At 40.6% G+C, this 19,672-nt stretch overlaps 1 protein-coding gene across 7 annotated transcripts in view; it reads right to left on the reverse strand.

Annotated features, from left to right (window-relative positions):
* Fam13a (family with sequence similarity 13 member A) overlaps positions 1–19,672 on the reverse strand; it is a 309,967-nt gene that overhangs the window by 219,801 nt on the left and 70,494 nt on the right. For all 7 annotated transcript variants that reach the window (XM_074041354.1, XM_074041353.1, XM_074041351.1 and 4 more), the window contains exon 4: positions 702–879. In XM_074041354.1, the coding sequence (XP_073897455.1) occupies positions 702–879 (178 nt within the window). The remainder of the gene's footprint in view (positions 1–701; positions 880–19,672) is intronic.

A 19,672-nucleotide genomic window follows, 5' to 3' on the forward strand; every position in this document is an offset into this window, starting at 1 on the left:
TGGAGAACCAGACGAGCTTGCTGAGAGTTTCAGTGACCTTGGGGAGCGAGAGTGCTTTCTCTCTCTCTCCCTCTCTCTTTTAACTAGGACAGAAGTGCACCATATCAGAGGAGTCAATACGAGAGTTAAAAGCAAAGCCTCTAGATTGCAAAGACTGTGTTTCATATATAAACAATTAAAGAGCTAAGGAATAACAGGGAAAAATAAAACACAAAGTTTTACACAAGTTCTCGTGGCTAGTGACATAGCACTTACCAAAGCAGACCAGTTTATTTCCAGTCAGATTAGTTCCTAGGAAATTAAATCAAGAAAGCAAATGCAGTAGAGGTTTGATTTTTCTGTCACCATCATATTCTGCTCATAATTTGCCATCTATAAGCAATAATTTGAATTTTATCACTTTTTAAAACATCTTCCTGTATGCTAATCAATGTTTCAGTTAACAGTTTTTTAAATGCCCTTCTTAGTGAAAGTAAAATTTATTTCCGGCATTCTAAATCAGGTTATTTGGATCACTGAAAATTGCAGTTTTAGAAGAAGGTATGTTTGCCTTCTTCAAACCTGGATCAAAACAAGGCTAAAACCTAGCATAACCTGGGTGACTTTTCAGATACAGCTCTGCTTCTACATCCTAGTAATTTCAGGCAGTAGGAAGTGGAAAGAAACACGATGATATGAACAGCAAAACTCCACTAACTTACTGAAAGAAATTTGGCCCAAATACAGTGGCGAGGCTGTGAACACTCATGCGGTTCTGCACGTGGTGCCTGGCAACTTTTGTCAGGAACCGGCAGAGGTACTTGAGGAGGTGGTAGTGGGTGTCTGGCAGCGCTCTGATTAAGTCTCTTAAGCTATTCCCCCGAGCATCGTCTCTGCCATCTGGAAGAAAAGAGGGATAAAAAATGTTCTCAGGCGTATTTCACAGACAACAACAAAAGCACAGATATAATAAGTCCAACTCTTTTATTCAGAAAAAAAAAAACTCCTTGGAGACTGAGATAGGCATTGAGTTTTGGTATTTTTTTTTAATGAAGAAGAATTACTACCTTATTCAAGAAATTCTGAAATCCCTGAGTGTTATTCAACACATAAAATGGGCTAGTGCTTCAATTTTATGTGTTCTTCCTGAAATTAAAATAATGATTAGGTTTTTTTAAGGTATAATGGAGTCTTCCATTTGATACGTGTCTTTGAGTTTGTAAAAAACAAAAATCTCTTGGTTGAATTTGTCACGAGGGACACTGAGCTTGGTGACCAGGGTACTATGTACAGAGAAGACTAAAGGAAACTTAATTCCTACACAGCCTGGTAAGCTTGACAGCTTTTCTCCTTGACCAAACTTTAGTCAATCTCCTCAGAGCAATTTTCCATGGAAGCTCCACCTTGGACATGTTCCCAAGAGCCTGGTCTAGCAGAATCCTGCTAAGTTGGGCTACCCAGAATCCCCCACCTTTGCGATCTGATCACCCTCAGATATTAGCTACTGACCAAGTACTCAACTCCCAGCATCCTTAGAAGATGTCTCCTCATGCTGGCCTGCCTTTGGCAAGAATCCAATAAGGTAGGTTTAGCTACCATCCCCTCTTAACCCTGTTGCTTCCTCTTAGTAATTTTCTATCCACTATCCCAATTCTTCCCTATAAATTCCCACTTTTCATTGATTATTTCAAGCTGAGCCCAAACTCTGCCCCCTTCTGCAAAACCCCAATGCTGCAGTAGACGCTATTACAATAGTGTTGAATAAAGTTCGCCTTACCCTTCTATAATAAGCATCAGAAAGAATAACTTTAATAAACTTTAGCTGTCACACACTAAGCTCCCCTATTGGAGGTTTTGCTGTCCATATTTTCAAATACTCTCTGTCAACTGCAGTCTGAAAATATTAAGTGAAAACTCTCAGAAACAAACAATTTGTAAGTTTTATGTAACTTTGATCACACTATATTGACATAATTATCCTGTTTTATGACCAATGTTGTAAATCACTTACTGTGCCTAATTTATAAGATAAACTATATCACAGATATAAATGGGTAGGAAAAAACAGTGTTATGGGGCACTACTACTTGTACTACCTGTGGTTGCCGGCATCCACTGGAGGTCCTGGAATGCACTCCAATATATAAGGGGAGAGCATTGCTGTAGTTCAGAATATGTGACTCTCCTACAAAAATCTTGTATGCAGCCCAAAATGTGTGATTGTGCCATCAGAAGCACACAAATGAAATGTTTCCTGGAATTCTTGGGATTTATTTTGCCAATGCTTAATGTGGGAAAGTTGCTCACTTATGTAACTTTGTGTTCTGCTGTCTGTTAAGAGGAAAACACAAATCTTCCATAGTGACTAGCTCAGGGACAATAATAATATATCCCTTTAATGGACATTTAAGAGAATGAAAATTTAACTAAGATACATTATTATACAGATTAGATTCCTTAGCTAGATCAGCTGTAGTCAGTCAAGCAAGTAAGGAACACAAGAGTGAGGCAAATGAGATCCAAAGGAAGATGAGGCAGTTATGAAACACATGTGACCTAACTCAGTGCTGCGGACAGGAAGCGGGCCCACAGATGACACACAGAAAGTCACACATGGGGAACTGAGTGGCTGCAGAGCATAGGATGAGAATGCAACTCAGGATCTACTCCTGGGTGGGGACCCTGATTCTCTACCTCCTCCCTATGTGACCTAAGTGGGATTGTTTATGATGACATTATTTCCACTGCAGTATAACCCTTTTTTTTCTCTTCTTATTATATTATTATTATACTGAGGGTACGCTGTGACATTTACAACATTTCTTCCAATTTATCATAGTTGAATGCACCCTTCCATCATTCCCCTTTATCCCTCCCTCCCCCCATTCCTGGAATAGTTTCAATAGGTCTCATCTTTCCATTTTCATACATGAGTACATAATATATCCACATATTCACCCTCTTCACCCTTTCCTTTATCCTCCCACTGGTACCAACCCCCACCCCTAGGGAGGAACTGTTTTACCTTCCTGTTCTCCATTTTTGGAAAAAGGTATTTGTGTTTGTTTAACATAGACCTAAAGATCCTTGTGACATTTCCATGTATTGTAACTCAAATTGGTTCATGCCTTCTGTTTTTGGCAGTATAATCTTAACTAGCAAGGAGACATAAGAAGTGGAAATCGTTAAGTTTGAGGAGGTTAAAAACAGAAGACTACCCATGGTTTTTAATAACTTTATAGTATAAAAAAAATAAAGAACTGTGAACCTGTTTTTCCTTTTCTCTTGTTTTATGGTGACTAACCCAAAATGAGCCTGGATGTTTTTATGGTATGCGCTACCTGTTTTAAAATCGTGATCCAATCCCCAGCATTTAAAGAAATAGGTAACTCAGTACTCCAGGTTCTTGATAATGTAATTGATAATGGGCTTTGGCCTTCTGGCTTTAAAATGAAACCTTACGCTCTCAGGCAGGTAATGTGTGAAGACCAAGGATCAAATAAAACCAATGTGCAGAACAGTTATACACCTATGACAATATGTTTAAAAAAGAAGTTAGCATTTCATCATTTACTTCCAATTTCTGAAAGATGATCAATAGTTCTTCAGGAAATAAAACTAACAAATAACGGGAAGGGAGACAGATACACTCAAAGAATTACATGCTGAACAAAATAGCATGAAACCCTTTGTGGCAATAATGGAAGAATCAATAAATATATTCTCAAAAGACAAAAGTAATTGAGAGGCCAAGCATAGTGGGACATTCCTGTAATCTTAAGACTCAGGAAGCTGAGGCAGGAGGATTTTGAGTTTGACGCCAACCTGATCTACATAGTAAGACCCTGTCTCAGAAAAGCCAAGCCAAACCAAAACAACAAACAAAGTAAAACATGAGTAACTCAAAAAAGAAATACAGACCTCTACCACTTCCTATACAAAAGCATTTCCATTTGCTACAATGGAAGACAGATTCATGGATTCACTCATTGGACATTAGTGGCTTTGACAGAAGTATACTCATGCTTGACCCTTAAATATTTATAATACACCTCCCAAATCCCTGTTCGAATATATTGACAGTAAAGACCGTAACTTATTAACATGACATTTCTTCTCACCTCATTTCCTGCTGATTAAGTATGTGCTAACTTACTGTGAATCCATAATTGGTACTATTTCCAGAAATATGTGATAAGTATCACTATTGCCACCAGCCGGCAGGAATCCTCTAGCCAAGACCTTCAGTGAGAATCATGACTGCTCAACACCTTCAAAGGTGGCTTATAGAGGAATGAGCATGGGCAGTACAAATGGGCTTATTAAGGAAGATGCTTCCGGACTGGCAGAGTGGCTCAAGTGGTACAGTGCCTGCCTAACAAGTGTGAGGCCCTGAGTTCAAACCCCAATACTGAAAAAGAACTAAGTTGCCTTCTGACACTTTTGAGTAACAAAAATTCAGGGTTCATGAGTTGAATTCTCCTTCTCCAAAACACTTGGGACCCTAAGTTAAGGTTTTTTTTTAAATTTGCATAACACGATGAGATGTCTCAGGAATAGGATCTGTGACTAAATATGAAAGTCACGTTTCATACCTTATACACAGCACTAGGTAATTTCATACAGTGCTCTGTATTGTATGTGTGTTTAGACTATAACCCAACACATGAAGTCACATGTGGAATTTTCCACTTCTGGCATTATAAGGTAACCAAAAAAATGCTGGATTTTGGAGCCTATCAAATTTTGGATTAAGGATTGTGCAACCTAGAATTACTTGATTAGTTGCATTACTTTTTGATTTGCTGGTATCAAAACACTCCTTTATTCATTTTTGTTCTGGTGTTTTTATTAGTAATTACAATGGCTTCCTTCAATGTCTCACAGCATAATAAGAAAGAGTTAGCAATGCTTCTCTTTTGATGTACATTGATACATAATTGACATTTATTGTATATTCCATATGAGGTTTATCAAATACTTTCTGTGTCTGACATTCTCCAACACCAAGACACAGCACTAAACATAGCAAAATTCATGCTTTTATGAAACTTTCTAATGGAGGGGAAGACAGAAGAGAATGAAATCAATTAAAAATATATATGCAAAGTAGTTTCGTGTAAGTGCTAAGAAGAAACATAAAGGAGAGGAAGGAGATAAGCAGGGTTGTGCAGGAACATTGTCACGAGGCCTACTGAGAATGGGACACTTAAGCAGAGCTCAAGAGAAGAGAAAGTAAATCTAGGTAGAGGACACGGCAAGTGCCAAGGCCCTGAGGTAGGTTTTGAGCCTGGTGGTCAGAGAGAGAAGAATAGCAAGGGATAAAATCAAGAAGTGATTCTTAGGTTAAGGGAAGATCATTATAGCCTTATTATAAGCCAGTCATATTTTTTTCCCTGAGTGAGGATTTAGGGCTATAGAGACAGACAATCTGTTTTAAAGGATGTCTTCAGCTGCTGCACTAAGCCTAGACTACACCAGAAAGCAGGGAGACTATAAGTGAAAAATACAAGTAGGAAATACTCATTCAGGGCTGACAGTGTGGCTCAAGAGGTGCATTTTACTTGCCTAGCAAGCATGAGGCCCTGAGTTCAAACTCCAGTGCCACCAAAAAAAAAAAAAAAAAAAGGTCCCTGTCCCTGAGTCTGAGTTCAAGCACCTTGTGAGACCCCCACCCCCAAAGCCTTGCATATCAAGAAATCATTTTAATAGAGTGATACATGTTTTTAAGACACAGGAACATGAATTAGTGTAGGAATAAAGTGAGCTCCACCCCATAAATAAATTTTAAAGAAATGTGGAACAACTGGTTCATTTACGGAACTATCTGGTGTAGACATTATGCAGGAATTAGACAGCAAACAGTACTTAAATGATAAGAAAAGAACCATTGGAAGCTGTATTGGTGGCTCCTGCCTACAGTTTCAGCTACTCCAGAGGCTGAGGCAGGAGGATTGTTTTGAGACCTAGGGGTTTGAAGCTACGGTAGGCTCAGAGCAAAATAAAACAAACAGCCAGCTCATTTGGTGGTCAGGGCCAAGAAACTCAGCAACAAAATTCCAAAGAAGCACCTCAAAAATCAAAGTAAAATGCAGCTCTGCAGATGTACTAACAGGTTGTGAAACGACAAACTTGCAGTTGTTTCAAAAACTGAACTGGAATAAAAACTAGAATGTTGTTATTCATGAGTCTAAAAGTTTCAAGAGAATTTTGCAGATGGGGGATAGTGGTCACCATTATCTTTAACATCAATTTTACCCTAAGGTTTTTTTTTTTTTTTTTTTTTTTGATGTTACTTGGGTTTGAACTCAGGGACTCACACTTGCTAGGCAGGCACCCTACCAATTGAGCCACTCTGCAAGCCCTTATAACATCACTCTTTTCATCAATCAGTAAGTTGTTTACTATATAGTGAAAAATTCCTGACTCAAGGTATATATACTTTCACATCCATCTGAGGGTTATATATATATATGCGTGCGTGTGTGTATAAAATCTCTCTTTTTAAAATCATTTTTACATTTACTTACATGTGTATACATTATTTGACCCACCCCTGCCCCGCCACCCCACACTTCCAGGCAGAACCTGTTCCACCTCCTTGTTCTCCAATTCAAGTTTTCTTGCTAGCTTTCATTTGCTGTTGGCTACATTTGACCAATTCAGGTTAAAAATGTAAATTTACAACTAGGCCAGTGTACAGAATACACAGAGAAGTCCACTCAGCACTTGAAGACCATAAATACTTTGCCTCAGTTTAAGCAGCAAACAGTGAACCATGTAACAACATTTGCTCTCATTAAAAAAAGATTATGACCAATAATCAGCAATGCTGCACGTTTGTGTTGGCATATGGCACGGAACTGAACCAAACTCTAACCTTGGAATTTGTCCTAGTGCTTCTCACGTGTCTCCACTTAGCAATGGCTGGGAGGTTGTAGTGTACTTGCAATCTTAGCTTCAAGGAGAAAGAAGAAAGCTGGTAGAATGCAAATCTCTTATCACTACACCTCAGCTATGAGAAGAAGGCTGGCCACGGAAACAACCAAAATACTTATCCTAACAGCACCAGATTTCTTGAAGCCACTTTCTCCCCTTCATTAAGTCTCATGACAGGATTTGTAAAAGCCTGCTACTCTGTTGGACAGCACAATGAGCTGCTGTGGATGAACAGCAGTCCTGAGCCTGAGCACGTGGAAAGCTTCTAGAAGCTGACAAGCCAGCAGAAGAATGTGGACTCTGACCCTACAACTGCACAGAACTGAAACTGAAATGACCCAACGGTTCAGGCAACAGATTCTCTTTCCCAGAGAAAGCCCAGGTTGACTGTCACCTTGATTTTAGACCTGTGAGACCAGAAGTGGAGAAACCAGTAGAGCCCAAAAGAAGTTTAATCTGTCCCTGGCTATGGACAACTGGCTGGAAACAGAGACAAAACACTTTCTTGTCCATGATTACCAGCTACAAGTATCTGAGCTGCAAACTTAACTCTCAGGCAGTCAGACTTCAGAGCACAGGCTTTGGTCAGAACATTTATTTGAAAGCTAGCTGCTACAGTTACCAAACTGTTGAGTAGTGAGGGATGGGGATGGGGATCTCCTGGGTATGGGGTAACAACATTTTAAGAAAAGCCCAGCAGGGCTCAGGTGGCATGCACCTGTCATTCCAGCTACAGTGGGAGGCTGAGATGGGGAGGATCATGGTTCCAGGTCAGTCCAGGCAAGAAAGTTTGCAGGACCCTATCTCAATGGAAAAAAGCCAGGCATTGGTGGCAAAGACCTAATATTCCCACTAGGGTGGGAAATGTAAACTATGAGGATCGTGGATCAGATGGCCTGGGCAAAAAGTGAGACCCTATCTCCAAAATAACCAGAGCAAAATGGGGTGGAGGTGAGACTCAAGTAGTAGAGCACCTGCCTTGCAAGCATGAAGCCCTGGACTCAAATCCCCATACTACCAAAAAAATTACATAAATAAATAAAATAAGAAGCAGCAAAAAAAAGAAAAGCCTGCAAGAACGTTCTGGGCTCAAAATGTTTTATAACTACATGAGAATAAATAAAACACAAATTATCTTTCTTTTAAAATATGCACTTACAGAAACATGGGGGAAAATTTTAAAAGCCACAACAGACTGAGTTTTCCCTCTGCATTTCTCTCCATGGGAGGGGCCTGACTTCAAGATGACTAGAGGCTGAGGGAGCCACATAAGTACATCTTAAGGTTGAGGGACTGGCATTTTTTCTGTGCCAAAGAGCAGTGTCATTCCTACAGCTCCCCCATAACCCATTAAGGTGACTCAGTTTCCAGGTTCTCTCAAACGGCAGATGATAAAGTAATAAAAATCAATTACAGTTGATTCTTAAACATTAGTGAAACTACAAGTCTTATTCTGATAAGATTCTGCAAGATGCAGAGGTGTATTTGTTGTTTTTTGGTTTTGCAGTGCTGGAGTTCAAACCCAGGTCCTTGTGCATTTGAGGCAGATGCCTTAACACTGAGCTACACTGCCAACTTCAGTGCAAAGGCAAATTTACTGCCAAATTACTGGGCACTTATTTATACTACAGTTCCTGCTCCCAGAAAGAACTCCCATGTCTGCATAAGTGAAGGCTGCACAAAGAACCCAAAGTAGGCGATATTTTAATGGGAGTCCTACAACCAAAACCAGACTCCTGGTGACACCTACATTTATTTTGTCGGTATCTATTGGGTGCTGAATGCTTGTCAGTGGGGTAGGAGGCATGAATAAAAATATAGATAAATGTGAAATATCCTACCTGTCAAAATTGTTAGCACATATAAAGGCTAGATGTTAGATATGTGCTGTGTGTGTGTGTGCATGTGTGTGTGTGTGTTACTGGGGTTCAAACTCAGGGTCTTGTGCTTGCTCCACCACTTAAGCCACTCCCTCAGTGATTTTGCCTTAGTTACATTTTTTAGAAAGGGTCTCACATTTTTGCCCAGACTGGACTCAGACTATATTCTCCTACCTATGCCTCCCACAGAGGTGGGATTACAGGTCTGAACCACCACACCACATGCTTCTTTCTTGAGATGCAGTCTTTCTAACTTTTGGCCCTGACTAGCCTTAAACTGTACAGGCCTGAGTCACTTTGTCCAACTCAACACGTACTTTTAATAGCTGAAGAACCCATTCATTTGTAGGAAAATGTAAGCACACAGGACAGTGGGAAACACGATCACGTTAAGTAGACACAAGAGTCCTCCACGAGATAACATGCCAACCTTGAACACGACTAGCAATATCCTGCCCAATAAAGCAGCTCTCCCTCTAGGTCCGGTGCTATATTACACGGGCAAAGTACAGCTAATGTGTTGTTTCACGGGACACACATTGCCAGCAATACTGCCACAGTTGTTTATCTAGCCACTGCTGATTAAATGTGCCAGCTGTAAGTAGACTTGGTGTCGCATGGGTTTAACCATCAAGCCCAGAGTTATTTAAGCCTATTTCATAAGCTCCCTACTTTCTCCCTAAGGACCTCAGATTGCTTATGGACTCAGTGTAAGAAGTTATTTCCAGGGGTGCAGTAAAACAGGTGTTCAGAACATTGTTTAGCAGGGTTAGGCAGAACGGTAGGTAGGTGGCTCGCCAGCTAAACCCTTGGCATCCATCATATTCTATCATTTAAACACATTTTCTGCCTTTGTTTTATGCTGGTTGAGTTGCTATTAATACAAGTTGTATACTTTTTCAATAACTCATTTGTTTGGCTCCTTTATCTTTTCTTCCAGCTCAACCCAAATCAGATGCCCCCACCCATAAAAGATATTAGGAACGAATGAAGAATTTACTAAATCAAGCTGACAACAGTTCTTTCCTAAGTCTTCACCAGACCTGATCTTATTGGCCCTGAAGCTGCTGAGTCATCTCTCTTTTTCTCTTCATCCCCAAATCTTCCTGCTATTACAAAATTTTACATGCTCCACTATGAGGATGGCTAAAATAAGAAGGACAGGCACTGGCAAGGGTATTGAGAAATTTAATCTTTCATGCATTACTGATGAGAATGTAAAGTAAGTCAGCTACTTGGGAAAACGGTTCCTCAAAATGCTAAATGTGTCCAAGGTGCCAACTCTACTCCTAGGGAGATGCTCCAGAGAAAGGAAAATGTACATCCACACAAAAACTTGAACAGGAATTTTCATAAACACATTATTCATTGTAGGCAAAAAGTGGAACAGTCTGAACGAGGTGGCTCATGCTTGTAATCCCAGTTATTTGGGAGGCCGAGATTTGGAGCATCAAAGTTCAAGGTCAACCAGGGAAAAAGTTAGAGAGACCTATCTCAACCAATAAGCCAGACATAGTGGTAAGGCCTAGAGTTCATCCTACAAGGGAGGCCTAGCCTTAGGCCCAGCCCAAGCAAAAATGTGAGACCCTATCCAAAAAATAACTAAAAAGCAAAACAAAGGGCTCAAGAGATGAGTGCCTGCCTAGCAAATGCAAGGCCCTGATTTCAAACTCCAGCACCACAAAAAAGGGGGAAAAAAAGTGAAAATACCCCAAATGTCCATCAACAGATGGATGGATAAAGAAAATGTGGTTCATTCATACAGCTGAATATTAACAGCCATAAAAAGGAATGACATATTGATATATGCCACCACATAGATCAACACCCCCCCCCCCCGAAACATCATGCAAGGTCAAATTAATGAGTCACAAAAGACCACACAGTGTGTAAGCCACTCATACAAAATGTCCACAGCAGGCCGATCTGTATAGACAGAAAGTGTGTTAGCATCTCCCTGGGGGTGGGGTGGTGGGAGCAAGGACTGACTGCTAACGCACACAGTATTTCGTTTTGGGATCATGCAATTAATTGTTCTAAAACTAGATAGTAGTGATGGCTTACTCTGCAAATATATTGACAACCACTGAATTGTACACTGTAAGGGGGTCAATTTTCGTGGAGTAATTTCCATGATAATTATTCTATTAACAATTACAACTTGGTAAAGCTATAGAATAGGAGTTCTGATGGCTTTAAAGTTAAGCATGGGACAGAGAAAGTCAGAGCAGACCTTTTGTTTAAGGTGATAGATGGCTTCAGCTAAAGATGAGTGGACCTACTTTTCTTCCTAATATACTGACAAAATGAAGAGAAAATAACTTTTTAAAGGAATAAGCCCTCACAGATAAAGTGAACAGCATAAAAGATTTCAGCAGATGAAGGATTTAAACACACGCACGCATGTGTACACTCACAGACTTCAAGACCAGCTGTTCTTAACACGGAACAACTTTGCTCACTCATAGCATCTTGTTCCAGGCCTGCATAACCTCCCCCACTCCTTAATACTATCTCAGAGTCAAAGGTCATTACAAGGAAAATAAAGATGGGTATGTGTACTCAGCAAAGAAAATACCCTCTAGTTATCAGGCCTCCTAATCTTAGAGGCCAGGAGGGTTATAAATACAAATGTTTTTCCTGTGACATTGATCTGGATGGAAGCCAGTCAACTGAAGGGTGCCAAAATGTGTGCTGTCCTATGTAAAAACCTGGGATAATGACTCTGGTTTTCATAGAAGTGGAATTTTTTTGAGGGTTGAATCATTTCAAAAGTTAAGGTGCTTTTCAGATAGAAGGACTACCTAGGGAAATAAATGTGTCATATACCTCCCATGAAGCTCAGACATCCAAGGCATTGTACTCAGTAACTAGTATTTAGTTAGTATTATACTCAGTTAACTAGTATTCAGCAACACTTGCCGAGGACTTCAAAATCCACAAGGCAAAACCAAGAGTTCACCTTCAATAACATCTATGGCATCATGACACGGGGATAAAAGAAAGGCTTTACTCTGAGTGACCTCCAACTGAGTTCCTTGGGTGCAAAGAAACAGAACTGAAGTCTCAGGCATAAGTGAAATGATCAAATTGAATTTTCTTATAACTAGCCAATGTAGTGATTTAATTTAAATGGCCCAACGATTAGGATGGTTTTCTTAAGAAAAACAGTTGCTGTCTAAATTATCAAATGCTCACGCTAAAAACTTCATAGGCACTCAACTCTCACATGTTATTTGCACAGCTGCTATTATAAAATTCTGTTCCATTTACAACCGGGTGTCGGGCATGCACACACCCTTATACAGCTATGACAAGTGAAACATTAGTTATGACTTTAACTAAAACTGCCTTAGAACAATGCTGGAAGGAATATAAGCAGAAGCCATGAGCTAATGTCTGAAAGTGAGCAATCAAGATACAGTGCTGTATTATTAAATGAAAGCAAATACCAAAGCGATCCCTAACCCAGATAAAATGAATTCTCTCTGTGAAAGACACAGGGTGGCCCATGGGTAGGGCATGGGTCTGCTGGTGTTCTTTATGAATCTATTTTACTCATATGCATAAAGTCATATGCATTTATTTGTTTGATAAGATTTTAAGTTTTTGAGATGATTTCAAAACCCTGGCTTCTTGCCAGGGTGGATTTGAAGGATCCTCCTGCTTCAGCCACCCAAATAGCTGAGACCACAGGTGTAGACCACCATGTGCAACTACATTTTTAAAAGACAAATATGTCCATTGAAGATGATGAATTTTACCTTGCCTAATGAAATAAACTAGGAATATGTCGCTTTTGGATTTGGTGAATAACTGAATTGAAAGCTTACCAAATCCAATTATGTTTGTCTTTCCCTGACCCCCAGTACACACACAGATTATACTCATTCTTTGGATCACACATCTGTACTTTCTGAACGTCTCTGCTCATGCAACCCTCTCTGACTAAAGGGCATACAACTGTAGGTCGAGCTCAAGTTCTGCCTTCTCTTCCTCTGCTCTGGTCTTCTGACTTAGAAGTGATTCCTCTTTCAATTCCACTTTGTTCTGTGTATGCTGGCTCTTGGTGTATATGTTACATTTTCCTAACAGGAGTAGAAACTCACTAGCAGGACAGTGCCCTATCATAATTATCTCTACTTAACAGGGAAATTAAGTTTGGTGGTTTAAAAGTGTCCACAAAGCTTGACACATCTTGCTTCAAAACATGGGATGAGGACTGGAGGAGCAGTAGGGCACCTGCCTAGCAAGTGTGAGACCCTGAGTTCAAAGCCCAGTGCTGTCAAAAAAAAAAAAAAAAAGATGGAGCCTGATTTCCCTCTGCGTGGATACACAACAGATCAATGACTTACTCTTTAAGAGTAGAACATGGCAGAAGTGATGTTTTCTGACTTCTGGGTCTAGGCCATACAGTGGTCAGCTTCCATCTCTGTCTCTCTCTCTCTCTCTCTCTCTCTCTCTCTCTTTCTCTCTCTTTGTTCCCTCAGTTCAAATAATTTATTGAGGTTACACACAGTTTAAAAATTCAATACACCAATAGCACAAAACTAAACAGTATTGTACATTATTCCCCCTCTCAGGAAAATAAAACATACCATGACTGTCAAAGCTAGATGTCAAAGCTTTAGAACAAAGGAAGAATGTGAACTAAATAAAAGAAAAAGCAATCACTTGCAATGACTACAAAGAGAAAATCCAAAAGAAAGTTCATTTTCTCACAGACATTGTCTTCTCTAAATTAATAATACACACACATATATATATAATTTTTAGTTTTTTGGTGGCACTGGGGTTAGAACTCAGGGCCTCACGCTTGCTAGGTAGGCAGGTACTCTTACCACTTGAGCCACTCCAACAGCCCAATAAAAAATATTTTAACATTAAGGGTATTTTAAAAAAAAACTAGAAACTCTTCAAGTAATTTATGCTCCAAGGCCACTTTCACAGCTTTTTTGTTTGTTTGTTTTAACTTCCATTATAACCAAATTAACACATATTTGACCAACTATTGGGAAGCCAGCTATCTTCCATGTTATGAGAACACTGAAGCAGCTGCCGGTCAGGTCCATATGTGAAGGACTGAGGCCACTGGCCAACAGCCAGCATTAAATGTCTAGCAAAGGAGCAGCCATGGAAGCAGACCCTCCAGCCTTGCTCAAGCCTGGAGGGCAGGAGAGCCCTTGTTGACCCCAAGACTCTGAATAGAACCATATGGTAAACCATGTGTGAGTTCTCTGAACACCCACCAAATTCTGGAGTCATTTGTTTTTTTAATGAAGCAATAGATAACTACTACACTAAGCCACTAAAAAGGTTAAGTGACTTATCTGTACCATTGCAGCTAGCAAACTGCAAATGGAAACTCATCAGAATGGATCCAGAGCCCACGTTCTAGGTCACTTGCTGTAATTACTGTCTCTCAATTGGAGACTATACTGCTATACTCATTAGTGCTGGTGCAGGATTCAAGGGGATTACATAAAGAAAATATTAGCCAGGCGCCAGTAGTTCAGGCCTGTATCCTAGCTAATCAGAAGGCAGAGATCAGAAGAAGCACAGTTTGAAGCCAGACTGGACAAACAGTTTGTGAAACCCTATCTAGAAAAAGCCCATCACAAAAAGGACTAACGAAGTGGCTCAAGGTGTATGCCCTGAGTTCAAACCCAGTACTGGAGAGAGAGAGAGCGAGAGAGAGAGAGAGAGAGAGAGAGAGAGAGAGACGGAAGGAAGGAAGGAAGGGAAGGAGGGAGGGAGGGAGGGAAGAAGGAAGGAAGGAAGGGAGGGAGGGAGAGAGAGAGAAAAAGGGAAAGAGAAAGAAAGAAAGAAAGAAAGAAAGAAAGAAAGAAAGAAAGAAAGAAACTATTAAACTAAATAGCAGGTGGTCATTCCATGGCACCTGTTATTATCACTAAAAGGAGTACATTCCCAGAGAATCAATATTAAAACATTTAAAAATGTGCAGAAACACCATCATTTCCATTTTCCAACAGCTTATTGTAAACAGTTTTTTGTTTTGTCATGTTTGTTTTGACAGTGTTAGGATTTGAACTCACAGCCTCACACTTGCTAAGCAGGGATAGTACTTGAGCCACATCCCCAGTCCTCACATAAAATTTATTTTGACCTCATTCGTCACTCCTAGCTTCGCTAGTCATTAAGGATATTCAAGACCAAAACCAAAACAGCTTTGTAATATTGATTTCTGTTCCAGAAACTACCTAATTGATATCCCGTCGTAGGCTTTCTACTATTTTATTTGTCAAGTTGTACTAAAACTTTAAAAGCATGGTACCATGAACTGAATTTTGTCCTTCCAAAATTCATGGGTGGAAGTCCTAAAGAGCAATGTGAGTATATTTGAAGACAGAGCTCATAAGAAGACAATTAAGGTAAAATGAGTCTATCAGGGTGCTAATAATCAAATAAGGCTGATGGCCTTTGTGTGTGTGTGTGTGTGTGTGTGTGTGTGTGTGTGTGTGTGTGTGATGACAGTACTTAAACTCAGGGTGTCACACTTGCTAGGAAGGCACTCTTCCTACCAATTGTGGACTAGGTTTTATTTATTTATTTATTTATGGCACTGGAAATCAAACCCAGGGCCTCATGCATGTTAGGCAAACACTCAACTACTGAGCTACATCCCCAGCAAAATTAGTGACTTTTTTTGGTGGTACTAGGGTTTGAACTCAGGGCCTTACACTTGCTAGGTTGGTGCTCAACCAGTTGAGCCACTCCACCAAGGGCTGATATCCTTATAAAAGAAGCAGATATTCCAACAGCACCTCAGCACATGTGAGGACACAGCAAGACAGTGGCCACCTGTCAGAGAAGATGAGACAAGAGACCCCAGGGGAAATTCTTCTACTGCAACCTTCATCTTGCACTTCCAGCCTCCAGAACCATGAGAAAATAAACTTCTGCTGTTTAATCCCCAATCTGTGGTATTCTGTTATGGCAACCCTGGCTAATAGGTAAAGCCCCAGCTCTGCCATCAGGCAGATCCCAGCTCTGCAAGTTCTGGCTGCTTTTAGAACAACTAACTCACCATCCCCGAGCATCACTTTCCTTACCTCTGACATGTCTGTGGGTAGGAACAGCTGGTGTGGAGCAGAAGCCAAACACAAAACACCCAGGCAAAATCTTTGCAGTGAACAGGCACTTAAATTGTGATGAAAGAAATATGACATTGGCTTATTGCTATGTGTCTGCAGCTACAGCACTGTGTGAGCAAAACTGACGCTCAGGATGAAACACCAATGAGTCAACATGTCTACACAGATGGTTACAGAACACCACCTTCAGCTGTCATCCTCTGCTTACATTCAGATGTTCATTCTACTCATCAATTTAACGTGAGCCACCGTCATAGCCCCGAAGTAATCTTTTCTTATTATTATTGCTTTTTTGAGACTGAGTTTCCCGAGGTAGCCCAAACTGGGCTCAAACCCATGATCCTCCTGCTTCACCGTCCCCAGGTCTGGCATTCCAGGTGTGCACCAGCACATCCTGCTTACCTCCCAGTAATCTACCCTTTGATGTCTATTATTTTTATTAAGTGGTCAGTCATCCAGATTCTCTCTTCTTCCTTCAATAAAAACAGCTGGATCTCTGAGACAGTGAACAGAGTCCTCCCAAGAAGATCTTCAGATCCTATCAAGTTTATAAGCACTTGAGCCTTTGGGCTAAGCCCCAATTCACCTGGGTAAAGGGAAGGTGCATTAGTCAGCCACAGAAGGTTCCTAGAAAGTTGGAGCATCGCTTCCTTTCAGGACCAAAGAGCAGGTCTGACAGGCTGGATCATTTTAAACTTCTGCCTCTCCTACTAACGGCCCTGCCTTAGGAACATATACAAAATATATGAAAGCCTGAACACAAAGGAACAGTATTTGCCTCGGGGAGCTCTCCCTGGAACTACTACAACTCTGTCTCAAAAATCCCTTTCTGATTTACCTGTCCCCACTTGCAATTGTGACACACTGCCTTCTGCCACCAGGGCCCTCTGGGTTCTGTGCGCCTTGCTAAAGGTATGGATACCACACTGCTCCTCAATTTTTCAAGTTGAGGCAGGCTAAAATTAGGGAAAGTTTGGGACTCTTAGAAAAATATGACATCTCAAATTGACCACCCTCTGGCTCAGGGACCACCCTCACCTGGCCCAGGAACCACCCATGCTCTGCCCCACTCACTGATTATTGGATGGGAATCACCTGGTTCCTCCCTTCCCATAGGTTAGCATAAGTTTTAAAAGCACCTGGAGAAGGGACCCACACTCTCTCTGCCTCTAGCTTCCACCTGTGCCCACCAGGCTCCCTTTTGTGTTTCCCTTCCCTAACTTTCAATAAACTCCATTTACACCCATGTGTCCTGCCTTAGATTCTTCCATATGGGACACAAAGAATTTGGAAATCTTCTGATCACAGACTCCACCCCCCACCAACAAAGTCACCCAAACTATAAACCTTAAGGTTATCTTTGACTCCTTTCTTGTCCTTCTTATCTAACTCAGCCACCATATTTTCTTTCTAGTATCTCTAGTACCTTCCTTTAAATCTCCCGTACCAATTTCTGTTTGGAATGATGAGATGTCTTAGAAATGTAGAGTGGTGATGGTTGTACAACACTGCAAGTGCTCTTAATACCTCTGAATTGTCCACTTAAAAGTGCTTCAAATGGTAGATTCTGTGTTATATTTTACCATGCCACCATTTAAGTGCTGCAGGCCCCCAGGACCATGACCTAGGCATCTGCTGGTCTCAGATACTCCCCCTACACCCAGCATCTTAATCACCTTATAAGCACTGCTTAAAGTCTTTTATCAAGTGACTTCTTCCTTCAACAAATTACTATTCATAGGTAAGTAGTAGTTCCTTAGCCTAATGTGTTAAGTTTTTCCATCGCTGTGACAGAAACACTTCAAGGGAGGAAGGATTTAGTTTGGGTCTTGGTTTCAGAGATTTCAGAACATAATCTTTGGTTCTGTTGATCTTGGGCCCATGGTGAGGCAGAACATCATGGTGGTAGGAGAGTGTGGAGGAGGAAGTTGTTCAGCCCATGCTAGGCAGGATAAGGACTAGGGGCCAAGTAAAAACTTCAAAGGCATGTCCCCAGAGGACTACTTCCTCTAACTAGGCCCTGTCTCCTAAAAATAATGCCACCAGCTGGGTACCAAGAATTAAACACATGAGCCTGTGAGGGACATTTCACAGGCAAATCATTAAACCTAATATGCAAGGCCTTATACAATCTGCTACCAACCTCATTTTTCAATCCTATCTTTTGTTAAACTCTGATAGCTATGGAGAACTCTACTGGACAATTGTCTTAGTAGTGGGTTTTTTTTTTTTTTTTTTTTGGCGGCCCTGAGGTTTGAACTCAAGGCCTCATGCTTGCTAAGCAGGCACTCTTACCACCTGAGTCACTCTACCAGCCCTTTTTTGTCATGGGTTTTTTCAAGATAGAATCTTGCTAACTATTTGCCTAGGCTTGGCTTTGAACCGAGATCTTCCTGATCTGTCTCCCAAGTAGTAAGGATTACAGACGTGAGCTATTTGCACCTGGCTTAATAGTGGTTTTGCTCATGCCCTTTCTTAACCCAAAAGATTTTCCTCTCCACCCAAGTTAATCTCGTGAACCCCAACCTTACTTTTGCTACAAAGTGCTTGCTCACTACCATAATTCAGGCTGGCTATCTTCTCTCTTTGTTAGTTACCATTGATTGTATACTCTTATCATTCATTTGAAGCACTGTAGAATATATGACACACATTCTACCTCTTCAATCAAACAATATCTCCCTTAAAAATTAGGATGTTTAGTCTTTTGTTTGCATCATCCAGTATCTATGTAGAAGGTACTTAAAAATACTGATATATGAATCCAATTCTAGTCATCAAATAATAAAACGAATCAATTATGAAAAACGTTTACATTTATGTTATTATATGGATTTAGCATGACATGATGGAAGCCATCTTGAGTGATAACTGCCATAGTGCCCCAGAGTAACCCTGGTTGGTTTTTCTTGTATACTTTCCCAGCAAATTATAAATAAACAGCATCATGAGAGTGGTATGTGGAGCTTTGCAACCACACTCTGGTGCCAGGAATGTGCCTGAGTCTGATATTAGCTTAAGATAAACCAGGTACATTCTGACCGGGATGTCTTTTGTCTGGACTAACACAGATGCCCCCATCTGACCCAAATTTCAGTCCACCTAGTGCTGCTGCCCCTCAGAACGTGCTTCTATCAGTAAGTTCCCCCAAAAAACTGCAGTCTACAACTGTAGGTCTGTCTGCCTCTTTTCTTCAGTCTCATGGCACCTTAGGGCCAGAGATTGTTCTAGAACGATTACAGAAGGATTTCCAATGGGGAGCATTCAAATAAAGGGATTTCTAGCTAATCCTATTGTGTGATATTTTTATTGCTTACAATTCATAGCTATTTCCAAAGTACGTCTGACATGATAAACATAAAAAAGTACATATACTACTGACTTACTAAAATAAAGATTAAAGATCAAAAGTCATATAATATGCCAAGCTGAGATAAATTACACTGGAAGTCTCAATTAAAGAAGGCTAGCTGTTGTGATCAGAGGCAAGCTTAACATGGCACCAGGAGAAGACATCATTGAAGGGCCTTTAGAATCTCTCTTAACTAGGAATTGTCTAAGCCAAGCCTCTGACAGAAACAAAGGTTCTGGCGACAGTCATCTACAGACAGAAATCTACAAGTACCTGGCAAGCAGGTACATTGGTTTACTTAATTAAAAACAATAGGATCTCAAAACTTCAGACACTAGGCAAGTCCAAAGCCAATACTCTGTAATAACAACAAATTAATCTAGCTGGGTATGGTGGTGCATGCCTGT

Source organism: Castor canadensis, chromosome 9, assembly GCF_047511655.1.
Source record: "Castor canadensis chromosome 9, mCasCan1.hap1v2, whole genome shotgun sequence".
NCBI lineage: Eukaryota > Metazoa > Chordata > Mammalia > Rodentia > Castoridae > Castor > Castor canadensis.